This window comes from Salvia hispanica, chromosome 6 (assembly GCF_029641045.1).
Source record: "Salvia hispanica isolate PSC_SH4W2 chromosome 6, Shi_PSC_v1, whole genome shotgun sequence".
Classification (NCBI taxonomy): domain Eukaryota; kingdom Viridiplantae; phylum Streptophyta; class Magnoliopsida; order Lamiales; family Lamiaceae; genus Salvia; species Salvia hispanica.
In genome coordinates, this window is record NC_142697.1 from 16,060,661 (window position 1) to 16,080,275 (window position 19,615).

Sequence of the window (19,615 nt, forward strand, 5' to 3'; positions counted from 1 at the left end):
AACGGACGTTTACAATATGGGTAATTTGTTCTTATTTTAAATTTAGAGAGTGAATTTCGAATTTGGTTACTGGATGGGAGTGCTTAGGGGTGAGAATATGGGTATCCGTGAATATCTGATCCGAAAAAACCGGGTATCCAAATTTAAAAATCATCTAAATGTCTATCCAGAACCTGACCCGATATATATTCGGGTACTCCAATACCCGCCCCAGGTATCCATACCCGACGTATCGAGTACCCAAATACCCGATTCTTTACATGTGTTAATAACTAATAAACAAAATCAAATTTTTTATAATAATATTAATATAGAAATATTTAAATTTACTAATATTTTTAATGTTGTATTTATTTTGTAGTATAAAACTTTTAAAAAAAGGGTCACTTTTATTTTAAAGTATACGATTATATTTATGGGGATTAGCTATGCATATGTAAGTAAAATAATAAAACGTACGCATTTAATTAAACTAGTTTTACCACCCGTGCTATGCACGGGCCAAGTGATTTTCAAAATATAAGAAAATATCTTTAACAAAAATTAAATAAGAATAAGGAATATATAGGAAATAAGTAAAATTATTGAAAATAAAGAATAGAAATTATTTATATTTTGCATTCAAAAGATTATAAAGATTTACAAAACAAATGATCAAGATAACAAATGAACCATTTTATATTTAGCATATAATTTTGATGGCAAGTAGCATTTATTATGTGATAAATAAAATTAAAGGATAAAATAAAAGGACATGAGAGAAGTAGGACAAGGGAGAAACGAAATGCCCTTTAAATACTTGTGACTAAAGTAGGCACTAAAGTAATTTAAATACTTCATTATAAATTCGAAGAACAACATATAGAATTCAAAATCTGATTTTCGTAACAAAAACGTTACAAACATCTCTCTAATATAAGTAATTCATACATTTTGAAAGACTTCTTTGTATACAACTTCTACTGCCAATCTCATCCCCGCAAACTAAAATCTTCAATCCTTCACGACTTGTGACTCTAGATATAGCAACATAAAGTTGTCCATGACTAAAGACTGGTTTTCTCAAAAATAATCCAACATGGGACAATGATTGGCCTTGACTTTTGTTAATGGTCATTGCATATGACACAGCCAAAGGAAATTGATGTCGTTGGAATTTGAAAGGTAGCCTCGGATCAGACGGTATCAATGACATGCGTGGAATCAAAACCTTGTCACCAATATTTTGACCCCCCAAAACACGCGCCTCCAAAACATAATCACCATCATTCGGACCACCAACAACTCCATCACCTACAGAAGCAACCCAAGATGAAAATTCCTTCAACTTAGAAGCTTCAACAGAAGATTCAACACTCAACAGTCTCGTGTTCTTAGTCAACCTCAAAACTATACAACTACTCCAAAGATAAGATGAGTTAATGGTGGCATTCACAACATTCTGCCGACTTCCTTTAAGCACAACAAGCAAAATTTGTCTAAAATCACCACCAAAAACTATAGTCTTTCCACCAAATGGTTTGTGCACACTTGACTCACTACACACATGAAGAATATCTCTAAAAGTCCTATCAACGGCTTCTATGCAATGCTTATGAATCATCGGTGCTTCATCCCATATGATAAGTTTCGACCTTATGATAAGCTCCGCAAGATCAGATCCTTGTTTTATATTGCACATAGAATCTTCATTAACATTGATAGGAATCTTAAAACGTGAGTGAGCTGTTCTACCCCCTGATAACAATAGAGAAGCTATGCCACTGGACGCCACATTTTACACAATACCTCATGTCGAACGAATACCCGTTGACAAAGACCTCCAAATGAATGTTTTTCTAGTACCTCCATAACCATAAACAAAAAACATTTTTCCTTCAGTCGAATTCACAGACGACATTATCATATCATGAACATTAAGTTGCTCATCCGTGAACTTTGATAGAAATTCCAAGTGTTCTTTCCTTAAAGCTTCACGATCATAAGACAACTCATCGCTGATCAAAGTATTCTGAAATGATTCAAAATACTGCGGTTTTGGATACGGCATACCATGGTAGTCATGCAAACTTTTACCAACGTTCAGTAGTAATTTCACAATGTTGGCCAACACAATATTCTGAATTTCATCATCATTTAGCACCAAATCTGGAGTACAAAAAATATGCATGTAACATTTTGTATATGAAACAAAAATATATAAAAAATATAACAAAAATAGTTCAGTTCAAAATTACCTGGTAGATTCCTCAACTTTCTTTGATTATAAACAACATCATCGGATAAATGTTTCCAACACTTTTGCCATAAAACATCGGGCCGAGATACAGATTCTGATGACAACAAACTTACAAATAGCAATCTCAGTGAATGTGCAGACGACCAAAAAGAAGCCTCAACAATTCCATCAATATATTCCTTATCATCATCCAACAATCCTAAAGCAAAGCATGCATCTCTAAATGTATCATACTGAACACCATTGACACATCTAAGATCCTCATAACATGTAGCCCCCTTAACGACGTTCAACAAACATCTTAAATAATACATATCACCAGAGCCAGGAGCAACATAAAACAACCTCCCAACCGAATAACGTTGTTTTCTAGGTTGCCAATGATCTTTTTCCACACGAACTTGGTTGGAAATTCACCATATGTCAAATTTCTACCTTCAGAATATACCTTATTTGCCTCCATCCAACCTAAGAACTTACTTTCATAAATAGTCCTACGATTTAAGACGTCATCCAAAGAATCGGCTTCATAAAAAATGACATGTTGTTCATTAGGGAGATGAAAACTCAACCGTTCAACCGAAGGATCCTTATATTGAATCTCAAATCCAAAAATTCTCCAAGCAGCTTCACAAGCAGATACATATCTACAATCATAATACAAACTTACTTCATCCAGATTCCTTTCAGAACCATCAACACCAGATTGGAAAAAAAGATGTCGTCACCCTATCATAACCCTTATGAACATATTTGAACAAATACTTGATTGAACGCGACTGATTGCACCATTCAACATTAATGTGACCACCATATTTCACAAGGAGAAATCGATTGTGAGGCACAACATATCTATTATCCAAACCAACACCATCTTTCAAAACAATCCGGCCATTATCCATACGCCTGTAAATGGAATAACCATCATCATCATACACTGTATCAGAAACAAATTTCTTCGGATAATACTTAGTACAACGTCCATCACGCATGCAAGGGGATGATTTTCGAACCACACCACACGGACCATGCATCATAAGTTCTTTAACACACTCATAATAATAAGGATCAATCAATGGATCGGGAATTTCAGCAGATATAATTTCATCAATGCGTCGTGGATGAGGTTGCTTATCCTCATTGCTTAAAAAAAGCAAAATATGTGCATGAGGCAATCCACGTTTCTGAAACTCAATGGTGTAAATAACTGCATTACAACAAATATGAAGAATATAGTTAAATTATAAAATAATATCCATACATTCATCATTCAGGTGAAATAAAAATTTAAAAATGAACCTGCTTTAACGGCTCCAAATATTTTCCTAGTCTTAACATCCCTTATGAAACCATCTAACTTCACTTTAAACATCCTACTGACGATATATGGGCGATCATCTGATTTTAGACCCCTTGACCCAACAAACCTTTGAATCTCAGGCCACTTAGGATTGCAAGTAAATGTTATAAAAAGATTTGGATATCCAATCCATCTACATATAGCCATCGCATCTTGATAATTCTGAATCATATACCGAGCACCACCAACAAAACTGGAAGGCAATATAATACGTTTTCCATGTCTGGAACTATCGGTTTCACCACGTAGAACAGCCTCCTCTAACCCACTGTAGATATCGGCACGCAATTTTTTCTGTTGCATTCAAACAAACGTTAAGCGCCCAGATTCAATCATAGTATATGCATCCACAATAAATTGTTGATACAATCGCCTCGATTACATAATAATAGAACACTCAGAGACTCTATCATGCATGCGGTACGAAAAAAATTCTTTAGGGCTAACTCTTTTTCTATTGCTCGATTCGGAGGTGGAAGACTTAGAAAACATTATAAATTCTGAATATCCATCCTCCCCATATGGGAACAACAGTGGATATTGCAATCCAAGATAAGAAGGATGAAGTTCACTAATCCTTTGAAGCTTTCCTGACTGTTTTTTCAACAATAATGTCTATATCACCTAATGCGTGGTCAAAATCGTCCACCACAAGCATGGCTACCTCAGAAACAGAAGATAGATTATAAGTCCTTCCATCTCTACCTCTTTTACCAAGCAACCTCAATTTCACATTTGGTGCATTATCTTGATTGATCATTTCTTTAGCCAAACGAAAAGACTTCACCAACACATTATACTCATCCAACATAAATTGTAGGTCACATACAATATCAGAATGTAGATTATTAGCATAATCTCTATTCCTGAAATAATAACAACTACATCAAAATACAATAAAAAAAAATTAACTAAAATTTAACAGATAATTCATTTAAATAAAAAGACATACCTCACTGCGACAATTATCATATATACACAATTGAGCAAACTTGGGTAATTCACCACGTAGCGGGAGCATGCTACCAATTAAGTGGTAATTTTGACCGTGTAATCGAAAAACAGGAGGAGAACCACCAGTGTTCACACTATTATCAATTTTACCTCCTAATGAAGTAAAACAAAACATAGAATTATATGAACGAATGTTTTTTAGGAAGTGGTTACTTTTGGCATCGTTGGAGAACATCAAACTCAATAAAACATCAGGTGGTCTGATCATTAGAGGAATCTCAATATTCCCGTTCATACAACAAAGAGAATATCTCGGACTCTTCGGTTTATTGGGTTTACCAAGACGTTCCTCGTACCAAAACAACGCACCACAATGCGAACAGGAGAACGACGCGTCACCAATATCCCAGTAATCTACAATTAAATATTAAAATTCAATTTATTACTCCCTCCGTCCCAAGGTATCAGACCAATTTTCCTTTTTGGGATGTCCCAACATATTAGACTCATTTCTTTTTTTAGCAAAAAGAATCTATCTTATTTTATTCTCCACCTACTTTTTTCTCTCTTCTCTCCCCTACTTTTTCCCTCTCTCATACTTTACTCTCTCCACTTTAACTATTTTAATATTAATTCCTTAAATCATGTGCCCAAAAGAAGTGAGTCTAATACTCCGGGACGGAGGGAGTACTAATTTTATTAACACATTTACAAAAGAATATAAAAAACAAAAAAAATGCTTTATGATGAAATAATTGAATATAAATAATACTTTTAATTACATATTAATATAATAATATTAAAAAATTAAAAACAAAATAGTTTTCAAAAAAGTATACCCACATCGTTAATATTACACAAACATATAGTTAATAAAATTCCATATCAATAGTGATAGAAGATTACCTCCACATTGATACAACGAAGACGAAACAATAGTGTTCCCGTTCAGTTGGTATAACATCACTTATAATAATAGGACTTTCAACGATCCACCAACACTAAAAATTATAATTGTAGAAGCAACCAATAATATAATTCAAAAGTTAAAATAATTATTCCAAATGATGAATGCGAGGTGAGAGTTTGGAGAAGCCATGACCTATAGTAAGAGAGATTGACTTATTTATATAATTGTAGAGAAAGTTAACCTAGTAAGTTGTAATTAGTAAATAAATTAGCTCAGCTCTTGAACCTCAAAATGGCTAAACCTAATTTAAAAAATTCTTTAAATAATAAATTGGATATTCGAGTAATACCCATTACCCGATTTATCTTAAATTTCAATATCCAATCTCATACTCAATCCCATAAAATTGGATATTGGGTATCCAATACCCATCGGGTATCGGGTTGGGTACGGGTAAACCCAATACCCAATATCCGTATTCCCACCCCTAGGAGTACTTTACACATTTCGTTAAGATTTCTAAATTTAAAATAATCATTTGAGATATTTAATTTTCCCTCCATTTTTTAAAAATATTAATTATTTTCATTTTGGGCCGTTCCTTTAAAGTAAAAACTTTAGAATGAACCCCACAATCCACTAACTCTACTTTTACTATTTTTTCTCTTCCTCTTTTTTACTTTACTCATTTTTCTTTTCCTCTCACTTACCTTGCAATTTTTTCTCACTTACTTTACCAATTATGTATAAAACTCGTGTCGTTTAAAATGTTTCTATATTTTTTGAATACGAATGGAGTAATTCTCATTTTTACCCTAAATCTTAAAAAAGGTATTAAACACTTTCTTTTTCCTTACTGCGTTCTTGTCATAGTCTCATTATCTCACTCTTCACTCTCTCTTTTCACTATTTTTTTCTCTACTCTTTTTTCATATGATTTTATTACAATTAAATTTTTATTATTTAGGAATATAAAATTGTATAATTTCTCCTTGATAGTATAAATCTTTCTGCTGAGATTAAAAATTCAATATTTCAATATTGTGCAAGTGTGATTTAATACATGTATAATTTTACATAATACTATCTTTCAATAAGCTACAATGACATTAATTTTTTGGAAGAAAATAATCTAATTTTTAGCTGAACAATTATAGTTTAAGATTTAATATAATTCCTTCGTTTTTTAAAAATAAAAACTTTGCAAGTGAAATGTGTTTTAATGTAAAATTGGTAAAGTAAGAAAGATGAAAAAAAAATTAAATAAGAGAAAAAAAAATAGTGAAATTAGTTTTAGTAGAATGTGGTGTCGATTTCCTAAAATGAAAGAATGTTTATTTTGAAAAGGGAGAGAGTATGAAAGAGTGAAAAGAATGCGTAAGAAAGAAAATAGACGAGAGAAATAAGCCGAAACACAGTTCTGCCTATTGGGCTTTGAAGCTAGTGTACTTTAATAGAAGGCCCAATATAATTAATATTCTACAAACAGTTACCAACTCCTTTAATTTCTTTTTGAGGCCCAATAGCAACATAAATTATTTAGTAAAAAAGTTGCAACCGATTACCGAATTAACAAACAAGCTCGTTAACTTCGATACGATTGAATTCTTTAAAATAATAATTGGTCATTATTAAAAAATACAGTAAATGCGTAAAGTTGTAACCCCTGTCAAGACAAAGTCAAATACTATGAGATTTGGAAATATATTCTCCACAATTCCTGTCTCTCCATACTCGATTCGCATTGGGGTAACCCCTTACTTTAAAACTATCTTAATTCACAAATAAAGCTGTTGTGGTATAAGTGCATATACACTATTTTATTATAAGACAAAATATGTGGTTTATAATATTAGTAGTAGCCTTATTTTGGGGAAATAGTTCAATTCGAGGTGTTATAAAATTGGTATAAGAGCCGGTCAAATGCTCCAGTCCACCCAGAGCATTATGTGTGGTTATGGGTCATCGGCGGTGGTGGTATGGGCTGTCGTGGATGATGAATTGAAAATGTGGTGATATGTTGTGATATGAGTGTGTGGTGGTATGGATCACCGTTGATGATGGATTGAAAATAAGGTCATATGAGTGCGTGGTGGTAACTGGTATGGGCTGTTGTGGATGATGGATTGAAAATATGGTGATATGTTGTGATATGAGTGCATCACGTGTCATTTATGTCTATCACATAGGTGTATATATATTTATATCGAGAATGAGTAATATTTGGTTATATTCATATATACTACTCCTATAATAAAATAGGAATTTAATTTTTTTATTAGGCATAATAAGTACAAGAATTTAATAATTTGTGTAGTTACTTAGGTCGATTTATGGAGAGGCCATATATATTGGATTCATCAATTAGTTAAGTCTTGTAATTCCATTTCATAATAAAACACATTTGACATCAATATTTTAGTATCAAAACATAAATAAATAGTAATAATAACTTAATGTTTGTTAAAGTGCTCGTACGCTACCAATTATCGACACTCTTCAACACAAAATTCAATGAAAAACAATGTTTTAAAAATCAGACCGGACCGGCCGAGAACCGGAAACCGATTTTCTAGATTTTTAAAATTTTTGTAAAATTTGAGTTTGGTGGGAGTTGAACTCATAACCTATAAGTCAAGAGACCAACATCTATACCACTCCACCACATGTACTTGAATGAAATATTATGAGCATTAATTATTGTTATACGTTGAACCTATAATTTTTTGTCCACACAAATTAATAATTTGTGTTTAATTTTATACTTTTAAATAATTACTATTAGTTGTGATATGATTAATATTAACTATCTATCACTAAATTTTACTTTTATTTGTATAATGTATTTAAATAATAGATTTTATCTAAGATTTAACATTGTAGTATATGTATGCAATCAATTGCTAACTAATTACCAATCCCAAATTGAGACCAATTTTCAACCATTAGATTAGAAGATCTTGTGGTTAATATAATGCCAAGTGTAATATATTTTAAATTTAAATAATTATTAATTAAATTAAAAGGGTATTAATGTCAAATCCTATATGTAGTAATTATAACTAACTACTTTCTCTCTCCTCAAAATCATCTCAAATCTTTAAATTTACGTAACTCTCTCAATTTAAATTATTTTTTCGCAAAAAATATATCAAATTAAAGATAATTTAATAAGGATTCCAACGAGATCTCAATTGCATATGTTCCGACGACGTTCGGATGATGAAATTTGATATTTATTATTTTAGTTTTCGTAAATGTTGATACCCACATTTTTATCAACAAATACGTCAAAAAATTTCAATAAAACCATGTAAAAATCTCAATAAATATGTGTTGATATTTTCTTGTACTAATATTGATATTCTTATATCATATTGTTGATATTTGTAATACACAATGTTGATATAAAAAAACACCCACGAAAATTATCATATGATAACATAATGACGATATTACCCTTTTTTGATATTTTGTCTACTATTTATTGAGATTTGTGAGCTTTAATCTCATCCACTCATTTTAAAATCCAAGGGTGGAGATTTAGTCTTGATTTTGGATTAGGTGCTATAAGCATTAGAATAAGACCCTTGTAGTATATATATTATTAACATAGTTTATTACTCCATATATACTAAATAATACTCCAAACTTATTAATAATTCATGTTTAATTTATGTATTAACTAATAATACTAATATAGTATATATTTATCCAAATTAACTAAAAATTCATGTTTATTTTTATATATTGTCTATAATATTATTTCACCACATAAATATTTTTAAATTAATATAAATTTTATTTATTTATATATGAAAAATATTGTACTTTTTTAGTTATTCTAATTAATAATTTATGTATTTAGTTATTATTTAAATTTTATCATTCACTTATTTTAAATGCTCTTCATATTTAATTTATATACAAAGTTTAATAGTATATGTTTTTGTTATATATTACTAATTATAATTTATCACTCATTAAATTTAATATAGTTTGTATGGATATATTTAATTATATATATTTGCAAGGTAAAACGGTTTGACCAGTGATTGAATCGGTCGGACCGGTTGAACCGTGAACCAGTAGCCTCACCGGTTCACCGGCCGATCCGATTTTTAAAACATTGATGAAAAACTTCTTTTTATTTCAACCGTGGAGATATTCTATAAGTAATATTATCGGGAAAAATGAATGAAACTTACAAAAATAGAAATTAGAGTTTTTTTTATTTAAAGTCGTGACAGCATTAACTTGTGTAGGTATATCTGGATTGGATCGGAACCATTAACTAATGGGACCAAATACTTTCATTGTATTAAAAAGGAAAATTAAAGCTACTCGAACTACGCAACAATATAGTAGTAGTATCAAATAATGTATGTATGCGCATGATAGCTTCCAATATTTTAATACAACCATAATGCGTAACTGTGATGATAGATACACATTTAATTTTTTCTTTGTTTTGTGAAAGTAACAACGTCGTATTAATATTGTTGATAACGACAATCTTACAAGTATTCATCCTAGTATATGCAATAAATATGAGCTTCAAATATATTAATTTACTGTTTCACATTAATACATAGCCTATCAAATATTTATATAGTTGTGATCAACTTTATGTCTATGCCAAGAATGCCTCATAAATACGTACTAGTAATAGTCTAGAAATATGATATTCTTAAAAGTAGCGGTGGGTATTCGGTCGGTTAACTGACCCCAAAATTCTATCAAAAAACTAACTGGAACCGATCCGATCTTCGGTTCGGTTACTTAATTAACCGACTCGGTTAGAACTGGTCGGTTATCGATTATAACCGAACTAACCGAATTGGTTTATACATATGCATGTGTATTGCCAAAAGGGCTACATTTAGGTACATTCGGTGCAACCTTCCGCATTAAATTATAATTATGAGTAATGTATATTTTAGTATGAACTAATAAAAAGATTAGTAAATCTTATTTATAAGCTAATGAACTATAACCGACTTGAATTAGAATTGGACGAACATAAGAATTTGACAACAAACTATAACCGACTTGAATTAGAATTGGATGAACTGTAAAGTGAGTTCTTGTTTCGGAAATTTGGTAGAAAGGCAAGCAATAGGCTAAGCTAACCATTAGCTTAAAGTATTATCATGTTTTTGTTACTATACCATATATGAATAAAGAGAAAAGGACAGTAACATGAGATACTACATAGAAATTAAAATTGTTTATGGTTTTAACTTTTCATCTACTTTAATTATTATTATTATACTCCTATTTATAAGTAATACATAAATTGTTTAAGCACTTTAAAAGATTTAAACTTTACATGATCTATAATTTAAAAACTTTTCTCCAATAATAAGTGAAGGGTTATTCTATATTTAACATAGTAATGCTTAAACTTTTTATTGACTTTGAGATATAAATTTATAAGTATAATACTATAATTGATAGTGACACAAATTTAAATGGACTTTTTTTTACATTGCAATACGAGACTTTGACAAAATTTAAATATAAATTACAATTTCTTCCATTGTGACAAAGTTTGAAAGTAAATTATAATTTCTTCTAGTATTAAATAAATATATAATTGAAATTAAAATTGAATTTAATTCGGTTATCGGTTATAACCGATAACCGATCGATACCGAACCGATAACTATAAATGTCGGTTATCGATTAACCGATTACCGACCGATTTCAATTTGGTTCTCGGTTAACCGATTAACTGAAAACCGTTTACCCACCCCTACTTACAAGTAATTGTCACTCCTAAAATTTATTATAGCTTAGAATAGCTCAATAGCTTGTTCGCATAAAAATAATTTGGAATTCAAAATTGAAAATAATATTTGATAAATTATTATATACTCCTATAAGGTTATACAAAAATCAAAATGGTTGGCTGCGTTAAATTATGGGATCATCATTAAAATGATCATATGAAAAACTGCGGTCATACATATACTTCATTAAGAAAATAAATATGTACATAGTACTATTAATTTATTTTATTAAGGATTAATTATACTAATCTTATGTAGCGTACACGAGACTCCCCTTCTTCAAATCATAATCTCTGACGTATTGTTCATCAATTGCCATATATACTTGTAGAGTGTATCGATAAATTCTCACAATATCATGATTTCTAATTAAATTAATCACAATTAAATAAGAACCCTTTTATTATGATTTGTAAGTGTCATGCTCAGCCCCATATAATAACCAAAAATCTGATATGTAGTAATATCGTTACTATCATGATGTAAACAGCTCACAAGGGACTTGTGCTCTGGGGACCTCATTATACAAATTTTTATTAACATAGGAGTAGTTTTTTTTTTTTTTTTTTTTTTTTTTTTTTTTTTTTAATATAGAAGTTTTATTTGAACATGTCGATACAAACAGCTCCAAAAGGATAGGTACTAGGTTAAAATAATTAAGTGAATGAATATGGTTAGAATGTTGGCACATGTTTCGTGGATGATTACAACTATTACTATTACTCTATTAGTCAAAGGATCATCCAAATTCCAACGCCTTTGCATATGCAAATAATTATAATAGTGATAATTAATGTTCTTTCTTTAGAAACCGGAATAACCTACCAGAAACTAGGAGTAGTTTGTTTCCACAAAAATGATCGTCAATCATCAATAAAATTATCAATATATAGTACTATGCATAATTCAAAAAATCAACCAGCATTAAGATTCAAGCGAAATAAAGTCACTAAAACTTTCAAACTGATTAATTTTTTATGTATAAGTTCATACCTTATTCCTACCGAGCTGATTTTCACGCCACAATCAAATATTATTATCTTAACCACTAAAACTATCTTGTCGTATAATTACAGCTTGAATATGAAATCAAGTAATTTATTAACCACATTGGCATGTGAATTTTCTCCTTCCAACCAACCATAAATCAGAAAAATTATGAAAGTATGGACAATTAATAGTATTACTACTATTCTTTCTTCCACGCTCATAAAAGAGTTGTACCTTGAATTGAGAGTACAATATCCAGTCTGAATTTAGTCTCCCACTGCCCTATCAAATTGTGGGGACGTTGTTTCATTTTTTGCTGGATGAATTAAACATAAAATTTATGTTCTTTTGATTTTTGTTTGACAAGTAAATCAATTTTGTTTGCTGGATGAAGCATGATTCCTCCACTGAAATCGATTAGATTTTGCCATTTGGGTAAAGGTGTAGTAAATTTTGTGAATATAATAGACTAGATTCACTCTATTTATTGTTTCCTTTGCAGTGGAAGAAGAAGAGGATGGATAGGTTGAAGAGAGTGTCGGTGTGTTGATTGTAATTTAAGATGCCACCACTACTATTGTATAGTTCAATAATATGAAATTTTGCATTAGTTCAACTCATTTTTAATTCGGTCGGTCTTTGTTGTTACATAAATTTTTATTCACATTTGACTGAAATTATGATTTGTGTCATTCTATATATATGTTTGTGGTTAGAATTAACTAGTCCAATTCGCTTTAGAAATCAAAATTTATTGTGCATCTACATATTTTAAAAATGCATAGAAATAGTACTTATATTACAAAATTAAATACTAGTATAAATAAACGGTTAGTTTTAAAGAAATTAACCTTCTGTCTCTCTAAAGATTGAATGATTTTATAAGGTTCTCCAAATGTAGATTTTATTGTATGTATCTTAAACTCTCTCCATCCCAATTAAATTGAGTCATATTCTTCTATGAGATGTCTCAACTAAATTGAGTCATTTTCTTTATTAACAAATGACAAAACATTCAATTACTCATTATTTCACTATATACTTTACTCTCTTTTTACCTTTACTACAATGCTTTATTCATCTCTCCTACTTTCAACCCAATTTTTTAATCTCGGTGTCTAAAAGTTAGTAGTATGTCTTAACTTAGTTGGGACGAAGGGAGTAGTATTTTTTAACATATTCACACACAACGATTCTAGCATATTAGATGGATAATAGTAGTATCCACCAAAATTTGATAAATTTTGGAGATCAATAGGGGAAATGACATGTAAGATATACTATATCGATAGACAAAAATTACTTGATTTATTGGAAAAGATTATGAAAGACCACGGCGTCTTAGATCATTGATTAAGAGCATTCACAATGAGACGGAGGATGCGACAGACGATGCATCCTTCGCCCCTTAGCCCGCCATTGTAGGGGTACACATTATCCTCCGCGGAGGATGCATCATCCGCGGACTATGACACGGAGGATGCATCCTCTGGCCTATCCTTCACCACATTGCAGGGGGTGCGGAGGATAGTCCGGACTATTAACACATTTTTCATTTTAAATTTTTTTTTTGTATTTTCTGCTATATATATCACCAATTTTTTTAGTTCATTTCACACCTTTCACTCCATTCTCTTCCTCATCTCAATTTCTCTCTAAATTCAATAGTGAATTCCGACGATTTTTCATTTTTGCAAGCATAAAAAATAAATATTGACAATAGGATTTGCCTTTAATTTGTGGTATTTTTATATTTATTCTTGCTAATTGATATGTTTGCAAACATGAAAAATAAAATGCTTAGGGTGGACTATAGGGTGGGCTATAGTCCGCCCCATTGCAGGTGAAAGGATAGGAGGATAGAATGCTGACGTGGCAGAGCATAGGGCGGGGCTTAGGGTGTCGCATCCTTCGCCCCATTGTGGATGCCCTAAAAGTTGGTGTCCGAGTTTCCCTATCCCAACAGAATCTTCACATACGTGAGCAACCTCAGAAATTGGGCGGAGGGTAAGAATTTGGTTGCTTTGATCTGCTTGTTTGCTCTCTCAGTGATGCGTTGATCTTAGCTTATAGCTTGTTCTCTTGAGTTTTGATGTTTGCTTTGTTGTTTTGCTTTCTCTTTTAATATGAATTTTTTTAGTTTAGAAGCCAGCGAATGCTTTTAATAGTTTTGTTGTTTTTGGATCTTACCATTGGATTGCACTAGTAATACTCCATATGTAATACTCCATATTACACTAGTAAAACATAGTGAATTAGGAAATTATATTATAACATATTATCCTACAATAAGTATTCATATTAGATTATGACATCATATAATGTTATACAAAAATAATCTTAAAATTGAATAAGTGCAAATTGTTGCTAAAAGGTGGATTGAAATTTTGATATGAACGTTTATTACTAGTTTTTTATTGGATAAGTTTATGAACAGCGCAGCGTAAATTTACCCAACAAGTAAATCCCATTTATTTAAATAACGACCTTAATAATCTACTACTACAACAAAGTTGGAGTAAATTTGGTAAAAGTATAAAATAGTAATGAAATTCTCCCCTAAAGTCTAATCATTAAAAGCTCTATATTCCCCTCTTTGTTTATCACTCTTTAAGAAAGTTCCCACCTTTTCTTAAATCTTACTTACACTCATATTAACCCCTTTATTTGAACTTTAACGCATTTAGCAAACTCATCTTCCCAGAAATAAGAGAGAGAGAGAGAGAGCACAAAGAGAAAATGAGGTAAAGATCGAAACTTTTGTTCGTGTGTGTGGTATAGAGAGAGAAAGTGAGATGGGAATGACAAGCAAGAGCAGGAGCAATGGCGAAGGTTGGGGAATGGGATTCCTCCTCGTTTTGTTCCCCGAAGAAGATCAAAACCAAGAATCCAACACCAGAAAATCCAACAATCTCAATCAATTCTCATCATTCAAGCGCACAAATTCATCACATCTAATCCACAGAGCCCAGTCCACAATCTCAATCTGCCTCCTCCTCCTCTTCACCACTCTCCTCCTCTTCACCATCTCCACCCTCCCCTCCGCCACCACCACCACCACCGCCGCCCGCCGCCGCCACCTAATCTCCAATTCCAAATCCCCCCAATTCTCCTCCAACACCTCGCATGCACTTCAAGGAATGGGCACTCTCTACAGACGCGGCACCAGAGCAATGACCGAACTCGTCGTCGCTCATGCACTCCACTCTCTAACTCGGGACGACTTGAAATCATTCCTCCGCCTCTTCCACCGCTCCCCCCTCGCCTCAAAATCCGATCTTTTGCTCCTATTCCCCTCCAAAACCGCCGCCTTCGACTCCGCCATTCTCGAAGAGAACGACTCGTTCCTCCACCTCCTAACTCGCTACAAATCGAGCAATGTCTCTCACTCCTCAGCGAGTTTCGATGTAACCCATTTCACGAAACTCAGCAGGAGAGAGAGAGAAAGCGGCGAACCAATCTGGGGTCGGAGAATTCGAAGCAATTCCACCGGAAACGAGTCGGCCCGGTTGAGTTACGGCTCGGTAGCGGGTTTCGACGTGGAGGAACTCGACCCGGAGAACTCGCTATCCGGGTTCTTGGATCATGTTCCAATGAGTTTAAGGAGATGGGCTTGCTACCCGATGCTATTGGGTCGGGTCAGGAGGAATTTCAAGCATGTGATGCTAGTGGACGTGAAGGAGTTTTTAATACTCGGTGACCCACTCGGCCGAGTCAGGACTCAGAGCCCTGAGTCGGTCCTTGTGACCGCCGTGGGCAGACATGGGAAGAGAAACTCGGAGAAAACTTGGGTCGACTCGGGCGTGTTAATGGGCGGGTCGAGAGGGATTCGGAGATTATGCAACAAGATGTTGACTAATATTGTGAGGGCTACAATGCATCAACAAGTCAAGAAGAAGAATCCGGTGAGCGAGTCGAGTCTTTTCAACCAACTCGTTGGAAACGACTACGTTTTGAAGGAAGTGAACTTGATCGTGTCAACTGAGTCGCTGGGCGAGGTGAGTTCACTCAGCGGGTCGGGTTCACATAATTTGTTGAGGAGTAAGCATGGGTTGATTAGGCGCGGGAAGAATACCACTTTGGATGTTAATTCCGCCTTAATCACCCAATTATGCTCGTTTCCAATAGATTCTACAGTTTATAGTGAATGTCGGTATTGAATTTGTTTTTTTCTTTTAAATACTTTATAGAACTTGTTGATAATACAGTGATGATTTAGAAAATCAATTTTGTTTCACTTAATTTGCATGGGCTAACAACTGCACTGCACTGTTTCTTGTTTTATGTTTAATTCTCAATGTCGGTTAGTTAAATTCTTGAAAAGATTCGTTTATATTTTATGGTGGTTTTTAATTGATTTCGACATTTATTTAACTAATTTGTTTCTACTTAAATTTACAACATTAAAACTTATTTTGACTGAAAAAACAGAGTCAGGAAATAAGTGATATATATGGTTGTGTGAGCTGTGTGAGTGACCAACTGTCGCCTTGAATGGGTAACAGTCAAATTAGGTCCGCGCTTAGATTAGTAGTATCTGTTCAAATTAATGCTATCAAATTGTATTCATCACCGCCTTAATAAATCTAATTTGGATCAAATTTTGACCACAAATGTTGAGTTTACTACTATTAGATAGCACCATTGAATTAGGATAACATAGAAAATCTCGTAAATCGTACGGAGTAGTAATAATTAAGCATTTATAAAAGCAAAAGCGTTGAATTTTTTATGTACACTTTAAGGCAATTAAGTAATCGATCTCCAGTCCTCATATTCAACCTAATTTTCGATCACTACTAAATAAAAATAAATTTTAAAAATAACTTGTCACAAATTGTGAATTTATTTTATGGATCTGTCTTCAACTTGGAGTGGTTGATATATATATTAACATGAGAATCAGCAACATTCTTGTATCTTACTTGTAAAACGGAGTATAGTGCTTCATATTTAAATAATTTTGTTTTGACAAAATAGAAATGGAATTAATTAAGGATTGGGAGGGACGGAAAAGTCACGGATTGAATGTGAAGCAACTAAGCTATGCGACCATTTATTGTTAGCACGTGCTCACTCCTTTCTTCCGCGTGTTTTCGCTTTTAAATAATCCCCTATTTATTATTAATATTATTATTACTGTATTATTATTATTATTATTATTATTATTATTATTATTATTATTATTTTTATGCCCATCTCGTTTTAGCTTATGATTTTTAACCTTTCACTAATTTCAATTACTCTCCATTCTACGCCAGTTTAATTCCAATATCCTATGTAGGAGAGTAGTATTTATTTTAAAATGTTGTGTTACAGTTTTTTAGCAATAATTTAGGATCTTGAGTCCACAAAATTTTATTCCTGATTACGTTCAAGATTGGCATAGTTAATCGAACATCGTTTTCCGGATTGCCTATTTTCTAAACATTAATATCTCATTTAATCCGTTCAAAATATTACAGTATCAAATTTAATTTAAATGCAATGTACTGGAGTATATAGCATATACCAAGTAAATTAAATGCCACATTTGTCGGTGGGTTGATTTAGAACCTAAATCTTCTGTTGAAAAAAAATGATGCAATATACTGACAACCTAGTACAGAAAACTCCAAATTAAATTCGTAATTTATCGCGAAATATAGATATACCATGCTGATAAAATAAAACTAAAAGGTGACTGTTGATTATAAATTTTGAATAATGGAGTATATACTATACCTTTTATGATTTTATCTATTGAATATATGAAAAATACTATATGATGTATATCTTGTATTAAATTGTTATTATTATAACCTGATAATGATATAGCTGTAATATTCAAAATTTTCATTTCAATGCAGAATTCGATTTTTGTTTGACGATTTTATATATATACATATTCACATCAAAGCATTATTGACTTAATGTAGTACTAATCCATAATATTATGAGAGGTGGGGGCTAAGAGCATTAGCAATGGTTGGGCTCTCCTATTCCACGCCAGCATTTGTCTAAGAGCATCTTTAATGGTCGGCTAGCGACCGGCTAGCCGATTCGCGTCGCTGGCCGATCGGCTAGCCGAACCATTGGAGACGGCTAGCCGGAAATCGGCGAGCCGATCGGCGTGGGCTGGCCGATCCTTCGGCGCTGGCCGATGCGTTGGCCGCCATTGTGGCGGCCCGATCGGCTAGCGACCGGCCAGCGCCCGAATTTAATTTAATTTTTTTTTTTAAAAAAACCTATATAAACGCGATTTTCGTTTCATTTTCATTTGCACCACTTGTTTTAACGAGTTTTCTCTCTCTCTAACTTTCTGTACAAGAGCATCATCGAGCGATGGATCACAACAACGAGTCCAGTCCAGTGACGAGTGGATCTCAGACTCCTACGATACCTGTGGGATCTGGATGGGGCGGGCAGATGGGCCCAGAGTTTAACGTCCCTTGGGGGCAGTTGATGGGGATGATGACCGGTGCGCCGGGGGGGATTGCCGGGGGGGGGGGGAACCGGGGGGTATGCCCGGCGGGGGGCAGGGGAGCGGCGGGTGGGGAGGTATGCCCCAGATGCTGCAGCAGATGATGGGGATGATGTGGCAGGGTGGGATGCAGCACGGGGGGATGCAGGGGTCACCGGGGGGGGGGGGGGGGGGACACGGTCTATCGTCCCTTTATGGATTTTTTGACGGCTTCGTCCCACACGTCGACCCCCGTGGAGACGCAATTCACTGGCGATGACCTTTTGTCATTGCATGACATGGGGATCGATCTCGGCGATCCGGACACTCCCGTTCCAGCGGGACGGGCCGCGGCGAAGAAGAAGAAGACGAGGGGGAAGGCCAAGGCGGTCGGCGAGTCGTCGCGCCCGTTGTTGACGACACCCCCGGCCGGAGGAAGTGGACGGAGGATGAGTACGCTGGGGTGGCCAGGGGGTGGTTGGAGGTGTGCGACGATCCGCTGGTTGCGAACAACCAGCGGGTCGTCAACATGTGGGCGAAGATTAGAGCTGCCTACAGGAGGCATTGCCCGCACGGAAAGGACTTCAGCGGGGAGGAGGTCCGGAAGGGGTGGGAGCGCATCAGGGCCGCTGTCGGCCATTTTTCGGTGTTGTACGCAAACGCCCTCCGTCAGCTCACTAGTGGGCAGAATGAGGAGGACGCCCGGAGGATAGCCGAGAGTCAATTCCCCTTGGCGGGGACGTACAAGGAGTTCCACTTCTGGGAGTGCTTTTTGTTGCTGAAGGACTCCGAGAAGTTCCGTGCGGGGTGCGACGCTGGTGGCCGAAGAAGCAGAGACTGAACTATACCGGCGACTACAGCGGCAGCAGCGGCGGATCCCACGACCTCCCCCCGGATGCTGAGGAGTTTCCATCCCCTCCTTCAT

The 19,615-nt window shown here is 34.1% G+C and overlaps 2 protein-coding genes across 2 annotated transcripts; one reads left to right on the forward strand and one right to left on the reverse strand.

Annotated features, from left to right (window-relative positions):
- Nucleotides 1–910: 910 nt before the first annotated feature.
- On the reverse strand, nucleotides 911–4,848 carry LOC148923285 (uncharacterized). The gene is given in 9 exon segments (XM_089061452.1): nucleotides 911–2,148; nucleotides 2,238–2,472; nucleotides 2,559–2,886; nucleotides 3,005–3,446; nucleotides 3,539–3,893; nucleotides 4,195–4,465; nucleotides 4,552–4,555; nucleotides 4,647–4,706; nucleotides 4,767–4,848. Coding segments are annotated over 9 exon segments (3,015 nt in total).
- A 10,055-nt stretch (nucleotides 4,849–14,903) lies between these two features.
- On the forward strand, nucleotides 14,904–16,490 carry LOC125203314 (uncharacterized). Its single transcript, XM_048101630.2, has one exon. It carries the CDS (start codon nucleotides 15,044–15,046, stop codon nucleotides 16,406–16,408), a length of 1,365 nt encoding a protein of 454 aa, XP_047957587.1. The 5' UTR covers nucleotides 14,904–15,043; the 3' UTR covers nucleotides 16,409–16,490.
- The last annotated feature ends 3,125 nt before the right edge of the window (nucleotides 16,491–19,615 follow it).

Bases quoted from the DNA above. Each gene is read 5' to 3' on its own strand.
- LOC125203314 (XM_048101630.2), top strand. From the start codon at position 15,044: ATGGGAATGACAAGCAAGAGCAGGAGCAATGGCGAAGGTTGGGGAATG.